This window comes from Wyeomyia smithii, chromosome 2, assembly GCF_029784165.1.
Source record: "Wyeomyia smithii strain HCP4-BCI-WySm-NY-G18 chromosome 2, ASM2978416v1, whole genome shotgun sequence".
Classification (NCBI taxonomy): domain Eukaryota; kingdom Metazoa; phylum Arthropoda; class Insecta; order Diptera; family Culicidae; genus Wyeomyia; species Wyeomyia smithii.
Genome location: NC_073695.1, coordinates 13,114,837 through 13,130,290, shown reverse-complemented (window position 1 = coordinate 13,130,290; position 15,454 = coordinate 13,114,837). Strand labels below are relative to the sequence as shown.

General features: G+C 36.1%; 1 protein-coding gene across 4 annotated transcripts in view; it reads left to right on the top strand.

The window, feature by feature from the left end:
* Positions 1-15,454, top strand: part of LOC129725702 (rap guanine nucleotide exchange factor 4) — a 523,900-nt gene that overhangs the window by 337,573 nt on the left and 170,873 nt on the right. For all 4 annotated transcript variants that reach the window (XM_055681789.1, XM_055681788.1, XM_055681792.1 and 1 more), the window contains one exon: positions 6,815-6,933. In XM_055681789.1, the coding sequence (XP_055537764.1) occupies positions 6,815-6,933 (119 nt within the window). The remainder of the gene's footprint in view (positions 1-6,814; positions 6,934-15,454) is intronic.

The window sequence follows — 15,454 nt, the reverse complement described above, 5'->3', positions numbered from 1 at the left end:
CAAAAAAATCATTTTTTTATTGCATTATCTTGAAGTACAACATCTTGAGAACATTTTCACAAATATTCATGAAGATCTGAGCAATAAGGAGAAAGTTAAAGCGATTTGCAGCGCGCCTCGCCTCGTCCGCAAAGCTAAACTCAAAACTTTATACGCGTTTATCTCGGAATGGTGCTCTTCAAAAAATGGTTTTGCCGTGATCCTGATTGCGGGAAAACTACTGAACCGATTTCCTTAATCTTTTTTTTAAATTTTCGTTATTAAGTTCGCTGGTCCTTGAACGATCGCTTTTTGAAACATACAGCTACATTTTGCCGCAAAATAATTTTTAATGCAAACTTTTATTGCTCAAAACGTGCATTTTTTGGGAAAAACGTTCCTGTTTGCCCTGAAAACGAAATACTCATAAAAGCGATCGGCACACTTCCAAACTAATGAAATAATATGAGTTTTTTGATTTCAGTTGACCCGCTGAGTCTCTATTAGGATCACCGCAAGCCTCTGCAAAAAAAAACGTTTCGGGGAAACGGCCATTACTCCAGTAATAATTGGTATATCTCAAAATCAAACGTATTTTTTCGTAGTTGATGAAATGTACTTTCAGAAAAATACTACTTTGAGTCAATAAAAATGGCGCTATGCACTTAAAAATAAATTAAAACTTCCCTCATTTTTCTTGACCAGAAAGGTATATAACCCCTTAAACTCAAACCAAATCCAATCTAAATCCAACCCAAATCCAATCCAATTCCAATCAACATCCAATCCAAATCCAATTCAAATCCAATCCAAATTGTATTTAAATTCAATTTTAATTAAATCCAATCCAGACCCACTCCAAATCTTATTAAAATTCAATTCAAATCTAATCTAAAACCAATACAAATTTAATCTAAATCCAATCCAAATACAATCCAAATACAATCCAAATCCTATCGAAATCCTATCGAAATTTTATATAAATCCAGTCCATGTCCAAGCCCAATCTAGTACAAATCCAATTTGAATCCAATCTAATTCCAATTGAAATCCATTCCAAATCCAACCCAAATCCAATCCAAATTCAATCTTAATCCAATTCAAATCCAATCCAAATACAATCAAAATCCAATTGAATAGGTTAATTGAATTCTGAAACTGTACACCCAACGCAAACGGGGAACATTTCATTACTTTAGGGCAATTTTCTATTACTTTTTGTGTCTTATGACTGCGCATTATACACAAAAAGTAACAAACAAAAAGTAATAAAATTTATGACGACCACACGCTTGTATGCGTTCTGCAGGAGAACATACTGCCAAGCATCGCAATGCATGTGTTAGCAAGACTTCACTCGCTGCATATGTATTGATGCAACGATCTGGTTCATTTTTGTCCCCTTCATCCACACATAATCAGAATCTCAACCGTCATTTACCTTTTTTTGCATTTACCTTTCTAGAGAGCTCAATGATGATCTTATAATGCACTACATTATGTAAAAGTATAGTATTTTAGATGTCTAACAACTTTGCAGAAGGCACTGAAGAGCTAGGATGACCCTAAGAAGAGCTATAGCTGTTCAAAGTTGAGTATGTCAATTTAAATGCAAAAAATCTTGTTTTCTGCCAACATTACCAATGTACCGGCGGCAGCAGGATTTGCATCAGAAATAACTTGTCGTAACGAGTTTATACACTCAGCTGGATCAAACAAACGAATTCAGTTCAATATTCTAAGCGTAGGTAGAATCTACAACGTGTTTCAGAGGTAACTTCTGATGGAAATCTGACTAACGCCGGTGTACTGGCATTGTTGGCAGGAAAAATGATTTGCAAGATAAATTTCGAAATACTCAACTTTGAACAGCTCCAGTATTTTTTGAGACACCCTAGCTCTTTGATGTCTTCGGCCAAGTTTTTGGGCATCAAAAAACCTACCATTTGAAGTCATGAAACCCATGGTTTGAGCCACTTTGAGCTTTTTAAAATGGAAAATGCAAAAACGTTGGTTTTTCCATACAAATCTCCATATAAATTTGAAATGCAATGCGCCAAGCGGAGACTAAACCAATCGACTTCCGATAAATTTAGGGTTGTTTGGGGCCACAAATAGAACAAAAAAAAACTTGGTTCTGGCTTTCTGCTATCAAGTTTCGTTTTTTCCATATAACGATTCCCCACCCTAGTATGCATACAACGAGCGAACCAATACACGCACACCGGATGAATTGTAGATTGAAGAAACTTGTGAGGCCTCTGCCAGGCTGTTTATTTACCTACGACAAGAATCTCGCCGATCGCTCGCGTTGGCATTCAGCCTAGCAGAGGCAGAACATGTGCAACAAATGCGACTGTGTGTGATTTTTTTTTTTTTTGACTTGAGACGGAAAGGGAGCATTTTTCGACAGAAAAAATTTTGCATGTGGTTGAAACTACCATTATTAGATAGTCGTACTCCCGTAACACGTGCTAAATATATGACAGTATGTGTTGTTACTTGACTAGGGAAGAATTTTATTGCCTTTTATGTAATGGATTTGTTACCTAAAAGGGAATTTTGCGCTACTGCTTCTAGAGTAATAAGGAAAAATTTTGCGTGTATCTAATTTCAATTTGAATCAAATCCAATCCAAACCCAATCCAAATCTTATTCAAATTCAATCCAAAACCAATCCAAATTCAATCTAATCCTAATCCAAATACAATCCAAATCCTATCGAAATTTTATACAAGACCCGAATGACACAGAGATAAAGGGTCTTAAAATAAATAAATAAAAATAATAAATTGTATATAAATCCAGTCCATGTCCAATCCCATTCTAGTACAAATCCAATTCAATTTCAATTAAAATCCAACCCTAATCCAATCCAAATCTAATCCAAATCTAATCCAAATTCAAACCAAATTCCAATCCAAATCTAATTCAAATGGAATCCAAATTTAATACAAATCAAGTCCAAAGCCATTCCAAATTTCAATCCTAATCTCATTCGAATTCAATCCAAATCCAATTCAAATCCAATACAAATACAATCCAACTAGTATAGGAATTTTATATAAATCCAGTCCAATTCCAATCTAATACAAATTCAATTTAAATTCAATCCAAATCCAATCCGATCCCTATCAAAATCCTATCCAAATTCAATTCGAATCCTATCTAAAATCAATTTTAAACAAATCACATTCAAATCTAACCCAGTTTTAATCAAAATTCAGTTCCAATCCAATTCAAGTTCTATCCGAATCCATTCCAATTCCATTTCACATCCAATCCTAATCCAATTAAAATCGTATCGAAATTCATCCCAAATCTTCAAGAAATCCAATCTAAGTTAGCCAAATTTAATCCATTTCAAATCCAATATAAAGGCATTCCAAATCAAATTCAAATCCAATTCATTCTTGACATGTCTAAATAGTGATAAAGAAATTTTCATGAATTAACATAAAACTGTCAATCAAAGTAATAGTTCTCCACCAAACTTACTGCATTTAAATTATAATTTCTCGAAAACTAAAGCAGATGAATAGTTGGTGTTAAAAAACGAACTTAAAAGCGGTTCAAAATTTTTAATTTACGCTCAATATGCAATAACATTAACCACGTTTTTTGTAAGCAAAATCAAAAAACGCTTGAAATGATACTACTTTTGAAAATTTCGGTTTCCACTTTTTTGCACTTTTTATACTTCAAATGAAACCAATAGAATCGCTCTAAGTGGTAGCGTTTAACGGTAAAGCCACTTGAAGAGATGTATCCAAGACTCCTAAAAGTCCATCAGCCCCTGAAATCATCCTGTATAAAAAATTGATCTGTTCTCTAACCGTATTTAATAGTTTTATCGTTCAAAATTTAGAGTATAGTTGTTAAATTGTAATCAAAGATAACAAGATAGATTAATTTTTAATTTTACTAATTATTTATTGACACCTGACACCATTTCCAAACTTTTGACAGTTAGAAAATTCTAGATGGAGGAATGTAAGACGATTTGTTACTTCAAAGTTAATGGTTGAATAGCTTTAATCTTTCATTTTTTCCGGTTTGAGCCGGTTTCGGTTTATATTTCGGTTCTACTCAATGAAAATCAGGCTTGTTCATCTTAATCTTAAAGAGAAACAATTTCCTCCGCACTTGACAACTGACAACAACTGAGCTTACATTCAGTGTGCAGCATACCATCTGCTGTTGAGAGAGCAAAAAGTGAATAAACGCTATAAATTTTACAGAGCTTAAACCCAGTAAAACTCATGTAAATAGCTCATCGCAGCGCACAATAAAAAATTTCAACCAATGCAATATTGTTCAGATCTCGAATGACACAAGACTAAGATGTTATACTCAAATTTAGCTAAAGTAATCACGGAGCGGTTTTATTTCAACTATTCATGAGAAGGGTAAAACTGATCAATGTTACCCCGCTGATCAATGATACCCCGTTTTACGGTAACTACTAATGAAAACTGCTCCCTCTTAAACTAAGAGAGGAAACAATTATTTACTCCTTACACACAATGATTGTGAGTGGAAATGAACTCTGCGGCTTAAATGCTCCACGACTGAAGGTGGTAAGTTTTACTCACTCTGTGTGAGAAAAAACCTTATTCTCTCAGGCCTGTGACAGGTAGCAGAGGGATTGTGAGCAAACATCAAGAGAATGAATGAAGCCTTATTGAAACTTGCTCAGAACTAGAAAATTCATCTGATGCGGCTATTGACAAAATACAGTTGTTCAATCGAGTAAAAGTTATTCCAGACTGGGATTGATACGAAAAGGCTTTAACTGAATAAACGAAAATGATACAAAAAAAAATTATATGGACGACTCCATTAAGTCAACAGGCTTGTTGAATTTTCCTTTGAGTAAAAACTAATTTGCTTACCAATCGAGTAAATCTTCAAGTACGGCGCTGCCATCTCTTGGTAATAAAATCTAGAAGTCACTTGAAGCCACGGAAACTGCTATGGTTGCGTTGCTTGATATTAATGAAGTGTTCGACAATGCATTCTATATCTCAGTGCGTTCCGCAATGAGAGTAAAAAACCTGGATAACTGTATTATCGAATGAATAGAGGCAATGCTCAAATATAGAGAAATTTCTGCTGACCTTGAAGATGCGCAAATAACTGTTAGTTCGATTAAAGGCTGTCCTCAAGGAGGAATACTTTAACTCTCAATGTGGTCCTTAGAAGAAAATGAACACCTCAAAGGACTAACAAAGTTCGGATATGATAATAGTTCGTGGGAAGTGTGCCTATTAACGATAAACAACATTTTTAGTGTATATCTAAGTGTTTGTTTGATCGGTATAGAGTCTTCAGCAAAGTGGAAGATAATAGTTCTGTCTTGCCAAAAAATTTACACTTAAAAAACAGTTAAAAGAGGTTTTACTGATAAATTTTTATTTCTTTATTTATTTTCATTTTTTTGAAAGACTTCGTTTGTTTTCGTATATCCAGGATCGAATAGCTATCAATATTGACCTAATCTTTTGCAGGTTTTAAAAAAAATAGATATATTAAAAATGAGTTTTTAAATAAATGATTTTTTTATTTTTTTTTTTTGCTAATAATTTTTCTTTTAAGATCTATATATTTTTTCAGAAAGACAATTATTATCTACAACTTTGTCGAAGACGTCGCATCGATCTAACAAACCATTTCGACTCTAACAATATTCGTAATCATCAATAGCACAAAATGGAATCTTTTGCCCATAGGAACACCTAAGCAAAGTTTCAACGAAATCAAAAATGGTCGATTAAAATGGTTGCCGTTTTTTGTGGAATTTCTCTGAGTTTAAAAATAATATAATTGTTAATTAAATAAAAAGTTTAAACGGTTTTCCTCTGTAGTTTTTATTAGTTTAAATTTAAGCCACAACCAGCGACAAAATATGTGGATATCATAAGTAATCGAGACGCATTAAAGTATTAATCTTTATTGGAGCTAACCAAACTGCGGCCTAATTAAATATTCATTCAAGTTTCTATCGTTCTTCACGAACTGCTACTGCTGTTTAAAAATGACGACCCAGTGCGAAATAAAAGATTTCACTGAGGGACACTAAAATCATCATCGGATAAAAACGGACTATAAGCACGCTTCCTGTGATGATATTGCTTTTTTATTATTCATAAGAAATGAAATTTTCAAATGGCGACCCACCAGCGTTCGTGTCTCATTTTTCCGCGCTCACGTGGCAAAAATCCGATCTGTTGGCGTTAATTATATATGATTTTTTAATCAAACAAACCTGCGAACAACACATACTTCCGCCGAGGAACTCCGCTGAAAATCCAATTTTCTCAAACAAATGAGAAAACGAAACGAACAGCTTTCGCGCTATACACGAGTGTGTGTCAAGCAGCACGGGAGCCATTTCACCAACCCGGTATTAACAGTCTATTGGACCCCTGCCGGCGACTGACCCAGAACTCTCAATGCTTGATGCAAACAAAAAACCGCTCCCAATGTTTGATACTGTTTTGGCGGAAACATGCTATAGTAAACATTTTAATTGAAAAATCCTTTCAACATCACTCAGCCTATCCGTTCGTAGCCAGTTTAATTATCTACTATTATAAAATATCAATTACGGTTGATGGTTTAATTAAAAGTGGAATACTATCGCAGCGATGAATCATATACGAGAACATGCATATTTCATTTTCACTACTTTATAACTTAACACATATTCTACTAGGTTATCAAACCGCTCATTAATCCAGAACTCCACCCCTTTCATATTCGCAAACGTTTGCGTCAATTCAACCAATGTTTTTTTTCTCTCTCTCTTTTTTCCCTCTCTACAACTTTCAAGGTTTCGGCCAAAGCATGCAGACCACCAGCGCCGTTCAGTCTGGTATTCATCAGCAGGCATCAGCGACTAAAAAACAGCTAAGCCCAGACCATCCGAACCCGGCCCTGCCAATTACCGAGGTATGTACAGATATATGTTTGTCCCATGAAATGGATTATTCTGTTTTCGTCAATGTCCTTGCTAAGGCTGGCCAATAGTACTTACGGGGGGGAAAACTGCAACGGCTCGGAATCACATTCACACAATCCACCGTTCGTAACCGGTAAATCCACCGTGCAGCCTCTGGCTGTTTACCTACCAAGCCAGGAATCGTCCACTTAGGGTATCCATGAGTCGAGGGAATCAAAGTCTGACATGTCATCAAAGGGATTTATACATCCGCGTTGTGCAGCACAAAGAGACCTTTCAAAGCGCGACATAAAACAGTGCTCTGCTGCAGCAAAAAAAAACTTCTTTGGGTTACCATGAATCCGATGCCGAGGTTGACTGCGGCATGATTGATCGGAACCATCGGAAGTAACAGAGAGACTGGTAATCTGATTGAATCCAGAGAACATGAATGAAAAGCCTTTAGTATTCATTAAAAATATTACGGAGACTTTCAAAAAATAACATTATTATGACAAAAATGACAAGGATGACGCAAACCTTGAAAATTCTTTCATATCAATTTCTCCTTTCGATTTTATTATCACTTCTTAGTAAACTTCATTCGAGTTGAACATATTTTCGTAATATTTCTAGAATAGTTCGCATTTGTTCTCATTCGTTATAAGTCTTCAAGGTCATTGCCTTGCTGTGGAAAATCCATTTTCATTAGCTCATGAATATTGCAAACAAAACTTTCCTGTGTCACTTGCGTAGGCTAAGGCGTATAATCGATTCAGTACTTGGGGTAGATTATCTTTTTAGCACTGCCACTTAGTAGCAGGATTATTCCCTCCAACGTTGGCTAGTTGATGGGTAAGATAAGCATTGAAATCATCACTGCCTGCACAGTATCTGACTGCAGTGAATCCTGCATGAGCTGGCTTACTAATGCATTTCATTAACGATTTCCATAATTTCCATTGGGAGGAGTAGAACCAGAATGAAACTCATTCAATGCAGAAGAGAATATTACATCAGCAGAGCTGATTGGGCTTTGTTTGAACACCGATGCTCTTTGTACACAGTGTAAACCATCCCAAAGAGCAGGACATTCATTCGCTGGTGATAAATACTGCTATTTATATTAATTGGCCTTTTGAATGGTCAGCCACCAGCAACCACAAAGTTAAGGTTAATAATTATTATAGCATATCACCCACCTAGAGTACCATGATTAACCATGAGCAGGTTTTATTATTCTTTCAAATGTAATTAAAATTCCTTCTAATTGGATGTACAATTGCTGCATTCATATGCTGTTATTAATTAATTTAAAACGCAAACGAATACATGCTCTTAAATTAATGTTTCAGTAGATCATTTACCTATATCATTTCTTCGAAGAACGACCATTACCAACTGGATTATCACTCGAACAAAAGTTCAACCCATAACATCTCAAAACGAGCTCATAATTGAATTGCACTCAACAGATGAATAATCCAGTAAATCTCTGTTATCAACAATGAACAAACCCCCTCAGCCCCGCCGCCTGTGGGTGCTCCCAAATTGTCCTGGTAAACACCATCATCGTATGTCTTCGATGAAGCAACCAACTATTTTGTATAAAGAATGCAAATCTATTCAATTAAAAATTGAGCTCACTCCATTAGCTGTAAATACTACAAATTCGGCACAGTCAGACAGCCGGGCACGAACGAAGGCTGAGTAAGTTTTCCTGTTTTCCAGCACGCAACATAGACTGTAGTGCTGCGAGAGTGAGTGGCTCCATTCACATTGCCCACACATGTGCAATATTTCGAAGATACACTTTCCGGCGTCATCTGCAGAGATACAACAATGGGGGGAGGCAAAACTTTCGCCCCAAAAACCGAACATCTGCGGCTTCATAAAATGGGATATTTTAGGTGCACAGTGGAGCAGTGTTGAAAAAATACAATTATTGTTAAGTTTTTTTCGCTAGAACATGTTGAAGTATTATTTCGCGCAAAATTGGAAATTGCAGCCCACTGTGTGCCGATTCATGTAGAGTGCCTTTCTCAACATCGAACAGTGAACGATTCGATTATGCTGGCAATGCAGTAGAGTTCATTGCAAGAAAAGCTATCATGGAGAAGAACAATAACATCCGATAATCTGCTCGGTCGACAAGAACATCGGATAACGTTCCAAATTGGCCAAATTGATAACTGAGACGCACGAGCTGCGAATGACTGCTCCGATGGAGGGTCAGAAATGGGTGGCGACGGTAGCGGTGGGTAAGGTTTGTGGAGTGACAATTATCCGGTTTGCACAAGGCTTTACAAACATGCATAAGAAATGTGAACACACAAGAAATGAGTTGACAATACGAGTCTAGTGATAGTCTAGTTTCAATGGAACTCTTCACTTTTCGTTGATTGAAATTGAACTTGCATAATCTTCGATATAATTTTTAACAAATATATAAAAAAAACTAATGATAATTTATCTAGACAGAAACTAACCTTATATCTCAGAAAATGCAATTAAGACCGATGTCCATCCATGATCAGTGGACATATTCAAAAACGCTTAATTTCTCGAGTCACGGAAATATCGACTAAAGTGTGACCACTCTCAGTAGGAATTTCTACATTTCACTGCAACACAACAAAAGCAAATATGATAAGTAGCTTTATATTCATTGTTTCACTTTAAAAACGTTGGTAGAAACATCAACTGTTAACAATATGACAAATATGGACAAACACAAATAACAAAATAAAGAGTTAAACACTTTGAGTTGAATAATACGCTCATAAAGTAATGTAAAGTTATATAAAGAGACGTTGGTTAATCAAGACTTGAACTTTTACATGTTGTTACATTGAATCAACGAAATAACGATGTAACGATAAACAAAACTGCTACCTGTATAATGAAAAAACCCGTGTGCTTGTCTTAAACACCGACGGAGAGGACTAACGCTACAGTCAGGCAGCACTGCGTAAGTGATAGAATGAAAGAATGTGAAAAAGGGGACGATAGTTTTTCGCCAGCCGTTAAGATGGCACTCAAGACAAGCGGCAATTCCTCCATGTTCAGACTTCTGCACGTATGTTGTTACCACGAAAACTAGCCAAGCACGCTGGATCAAAAGCTAAGGCTAAACTAAAGTGGTTCCATTCCTCCTTCCGAGTTTAAATTACCATCATCCCTTCGCAGAGCTCCAACCACGTTTTTGAAGCAATGTTGAGTTTTCATACCTTGCAAATTATGAAATGTGTGACCTCAGCTCTACATTTATCCCAAACGAATGAAAAAAAAGTGGTGCTAAAAGTTTTGTTTGTTTAATTTATTATCTTTGCGGATTACCATTTGCCGATGACATGGGATAACTCTAGTTATCTTATTATTTCTTCATACGCTGACAGCAAACAAACAACACATTTTACAAGTGAACACACGCTACCAGCACACGCATAACTTAGTACAGTGCTTTGTCGATTTTATCACGGTCAAAAAAAATTTTACCGTGAATTTGGCGAAACCGTGAAATTGGCGAAATGATAAAAATTGAATTTTTTGTGTTGGATTCAATTGAAATTTATGATATTTTGAGTAAAATGATGCACTTGCATAGTTGAATGGAATATAAGTTCAAGGTACAAATGAACAAATAAAAAAAAGGTTAGTTTTTGATATTTTTCTCTATTGAATTTTCGCGGGCTTTCTCACGGCTATTATACTTGCAATATCAATATGATCTGTACTGCCCATTCTTTAGTATAGGAACCGCTAGATTTTATAATTTTTAAAACCACGCTCTATGAGGACCGAACTGTAGGGATTTTTAAGTTGTTAACACATCTTCTTTCCCAACTGCTCGAATAATACGTAATTTTTGCTTCAAACACAATGAAATACGTATTTTGCGGTTCATTTTTCTCTAAATTATGGCACAAACCATTTGTAACAGATATGACACTTGGTTGCCTCAGAAAATTGATCAAATAAATTGGGTTTATAAAACTTTACACATGCAAGGACACAAGGCACAAATGAAAATGATGTTTTGAATACATTTTCTGCAACTGGAAGTACATTATTCTAGATTTGAAGTTATTTTCAAAAGAGCGTGATAAAAACTAAAAAAAACCTAAATTAATCCACCTAGCGGTCAGACCCAGCCTTTCTCATTCAAACTTGTTATTTGTAAAAATAGATTTACATGAACGCTTCAATCCAATTAATGTATATTCACTCTTTAGGTTCTAAAAAATTGATGTTGTAGTCTATAAATATAAAAATGCAGTCCGATCTTTCTGTCTGTCTGATCCATATAGGCTCGAAAACTACCGAACCGATCGACGTGAAAATTTGTATGTAGGGGTTTATGGTGCCGATAAAGGTTCCTATGATAGTTTGAGACCCCTCCTTTCTCTGGAAGGAAGGGGTCCCATACAAATGAAACACAAGTTTCTGCACATCTCGAGAACTAATCAACTAAATGGAACCAAATTTGGGAGGTAAATGTTTTTAGTGGTAGAAAATATGTCCATAATGTTTTGACACCCCTCCTTATTTTGGAAGAGAGGAGTGCCATACAAATGAAACACAAATTTCTGCACATCTCGAGAACTAACCAACTAAATGGAACCAAATTTGGCAGGTGAATGTTTTTAGAGGTAATAAATATGTGCATAATAGTTTGACACCTTTCCCTTTCCTATAAGGGAGGGGTCCCATACAAATGAAACACAAATTTGAAACGCACAGCTCAAGAACCAATCAAGAAAATACAAGCGAATTTGGTATGTGAATGTTTTTAGAGGTAACAAATATGTCCATAATGTTTCGACGCCCCTCCCTCTTCTGGAAGCACATGTTTCTGCACAAATTTCTGTACGTCTCGCGAATAATCAACTAAATAGAACCATGGTTTGGTAGATTATGCAGGCAACATTTTGGATTGTAAGATGGCAACATCCGGTTTCTGGAAAACAGCCAAAAATGGCCGATTTCCACCCAATATAATAATATCCGGATCTAGAATGATACACAGGAGCTAAAATCGATCACAGATACCATTTTGAATTCTAAGATGGCGACTTCCGGTTTCTGAAAACAGCAGAAAATGTCCAAATACCGTCCCAATATGAGTGTTTCTTTAACCAGTCTGACGTTTAAAATCCAGAAATGGTCTCAAAATGCCATTATGAAATCCAAACTGGCGACTTCCGGTATCGGAAAACAGCGGCAAACGACCCAATACTACCCAATATGGGTATTTCCGGAATCGTAATGATGCACTGGAGCCGCAAATCGACTTCTAACAACATTTTGAATTGTAAGATGGCAACTTCCGGTTTCTGGAAAACAGCCTGAAGTGGACGATTCCCATTAGATAAGAGTATCTCCGGAACCAAAAAGATGCTCAGAAGCTGAAAATTCATCACAGACACAATTTTGAATTTCAAGATGGTGACTTCCAGTGTCTGGCAATCAGCCGGAAATGAGCAAATACCATCCAATATGAATGTTTCTGGAACCAGAATTACGCCCAGACGACAGAAATTGATTAAACAGGCAATTATAAAGTCCAAAATGACGACTTTCAGTTTCTGAAAAACAGCCCTAGAAATTGACCTCAGACACCATTATGAATTGTAGGATGGCAACTTCTGGTTTCTGGAAAACAGCCAAAAATGGCCGATTTCCGTCTAACATGAGTATCTCCGGATCTAGAATGATACACAGCAGCTGAAATCAATCACAGACCCCATTTCAGTTTCTAGGCTGGCGACTTCCGGTTCCTGGGAAACAGCCGAAATGATCGAAGCAGGTCTAGTTTTAAATAGTCTTTGAATTTCTTTTCTTTCCATAACTTTTGAGCCACATATCAAAGTGCTATTTAGATGAAGAAAAAAAATTGTTATGAAGTTTGATATTTGTAAGTTCGAGAGATGACTCGTTCGTATGACACTAGTTATGTTCGGTTGTGTAGTTTCTGAGATAATGAAGTTTCGTGATTTTCACATTTCGGTACATTGCAGACGAAGTTACAGTTTGATTACAGTTAAATTCAATAGGGTCTTCTTAGGCAGCAAGACTTATCATTTGACACTAATTTTGTGGAAATCGGGTCAGCCATCTGAGAGAAGTGAGTGAGTTCAAGTAGTCTTCGTAATATGTTCCTTTTAATAGCTGGATTTTACATTTTTAAACATAACAGGCAAAGTAATAGTCTGATTGCAAAACAAATCAATAGGGTCTTATGGGGCAATTGGACCTTCCATTTGACACTGATTTTATGAAAATCGGTCCAGCCATCTCTGAGAAACGTGAGTGAGATTAAACAGTCTTCAGAACACATTTCTGTTCATAACTTTTGAACCACAAACTCAATCTTTATAAAATTCAATAGTTAAGGGTTCTGGAGACAGCCCGTTTATTTGAAACCATTTTTGTTCCAATCGGTTGTGTGGTTTTAGAGATAATAAAGTTTCATGATTTTTACATTTTGATACATAACCTCTAAACTAAAAATCCGATTACAATAAAATTTAATAGGGTCTTATGGGACATCAAGACCTTCCATTTGCAATTAATTTCATGAAAATCGGTCCAGCCATCTCTGAGAAAAGTGAGTGAGAATAAAAATCTGCACATACACACACACACACACACACACACACACACACACACACACACACACACACACACACACACACACATACACACACACATACAGAAAATGCTCAGCTCGTCGAGCTGAGTCAAGTTATATATGCCATTCGGCCCTTTGGAGCACTTTTATACTCTCGGTTTTGCAAGTGATTGCTATACCTTTCTAGGAGAAAGGCAAAAACGTGATAAAATCAAGCGTGAATTTGGCGAGTAGTGATAAAAACGACTGTTGATAAATGCGAAAAAGCACTGTATTAGCATCTCCCAAACGACTGAAAGCGAACACACCAGATCTAGACAGAATAACTAACGTGCCCGGACTGATTCAGCAGGGCCACAGACATGCCTATATGACGGTCCTTCCACACAGATGGGAGATCCAAAATCCTGGTCCGTCAGCTATGGAAGGCTGCAATCGAGTGAGCGTGAGTTGTAGCAAAAACTATAAAAACTTATTATAATTGAAAACGCCGCCCGCTGCGCTGTGACTTGTCGCTGCTCTCCTTTGTTGCTGATAAATCCAGTTTCTAGTGAATCATCCTTTTAAAATTTTTTTTATTGTATTATCTTAAAGTATATCTTGAGAACATTTTTACAATATTTTTTTCAAGATCTGAGCAATAAAGAGAAAGTTAGAGCGATTTGCAGCGCGCCTCGCCACGGCCGCATAAAATAAACTTGAAACTTTACACATGTTTAGCTCGGAATGTTGTTTCTTAAAAAATGACTTTGCCGTGTTTGCGATGAAACTTCTGAAACGATTTTTATCATCATTTTTTTAAATGTTCGTTATGAAATTCCCCGGTCGTTGACGATCGATTTTTGATACACGAGTTTTAACTTTGCCGAAAAAAAAAGTTTAATGCAATTTATAGCACTCAAACAGCGCATGAAAAGCAAAATACTTATAAAAACGATCGTCTAGATACTCAGTACTTTTCTAAACTAATGGAATAATATAAGTTTTTTTTATTTCAATTGATCTGCTGCGTCGCTATCGTAAACGCCGCAAACCTCTGCAAAATGGAAGTAATGGCTGTTTCGAGGTTCACAACATTTTCTTCGCATATCTATCCCTCTGATTATTGCCACCGTCAGAAGTGACCATTTACAAGCCTGGTGTATACGTCATTTTATTTGCGTCGTTAAGTGTCTTTAAAATTCACTTGAGTCGAGTAAAACATAAATACAGTCAAAAAGGTTTAAGAATGGTCGAGCAATTTATTTTTTCCGCGCTAGTTTCGTCGATTTCACTAGAGCGTATCTGAGATGACAATGGTTTCGCAAATTCGTCGGTTTGCTAACAAAAGAGTGCAAGTAGAAAAGTGTAAGCAAGGTAGTTCAGTCATTTTGTCGAAATTGTTTAAAAGTGTCGAAAAGTTAATTTTTGCACATTTTACCAAGTCTTCATTATCTGTTGCATAATAACCTAACATTAAAACGTTTATTTACATTACGTTTATTTACGTTGTGCGACTTACGTCGGTTTGAAAAATTACGCGAAAATTGTGAGCCTTTGAAATTGGATGAATTTCATTTCATATTCCAAGTTTAGATTCTCATTATACGTCCCTGTGGAAGATTTTCCTCTAAGACGTAGTCTACGTAAAATTTAGAAAACGGTAGATACACTTGGAAATGTGGTTAACTATGTAGCAATGAAACTAACGAAAATAGGGCATACCTGATATACCAGAAAATAAGCTGATCAGACAAAAGTACAAAAATTGAATTATGAAAAATATATACAAAAAAGAACCCGTAGTATTCACACAAAGAGAGATCACGAAAATCCTGAATACCATGAAAACATAGCAAACATAGCAAATTAAAAAGCAATCCAAACAATACACAGTGCGTCATACGTTGAACTGTTCG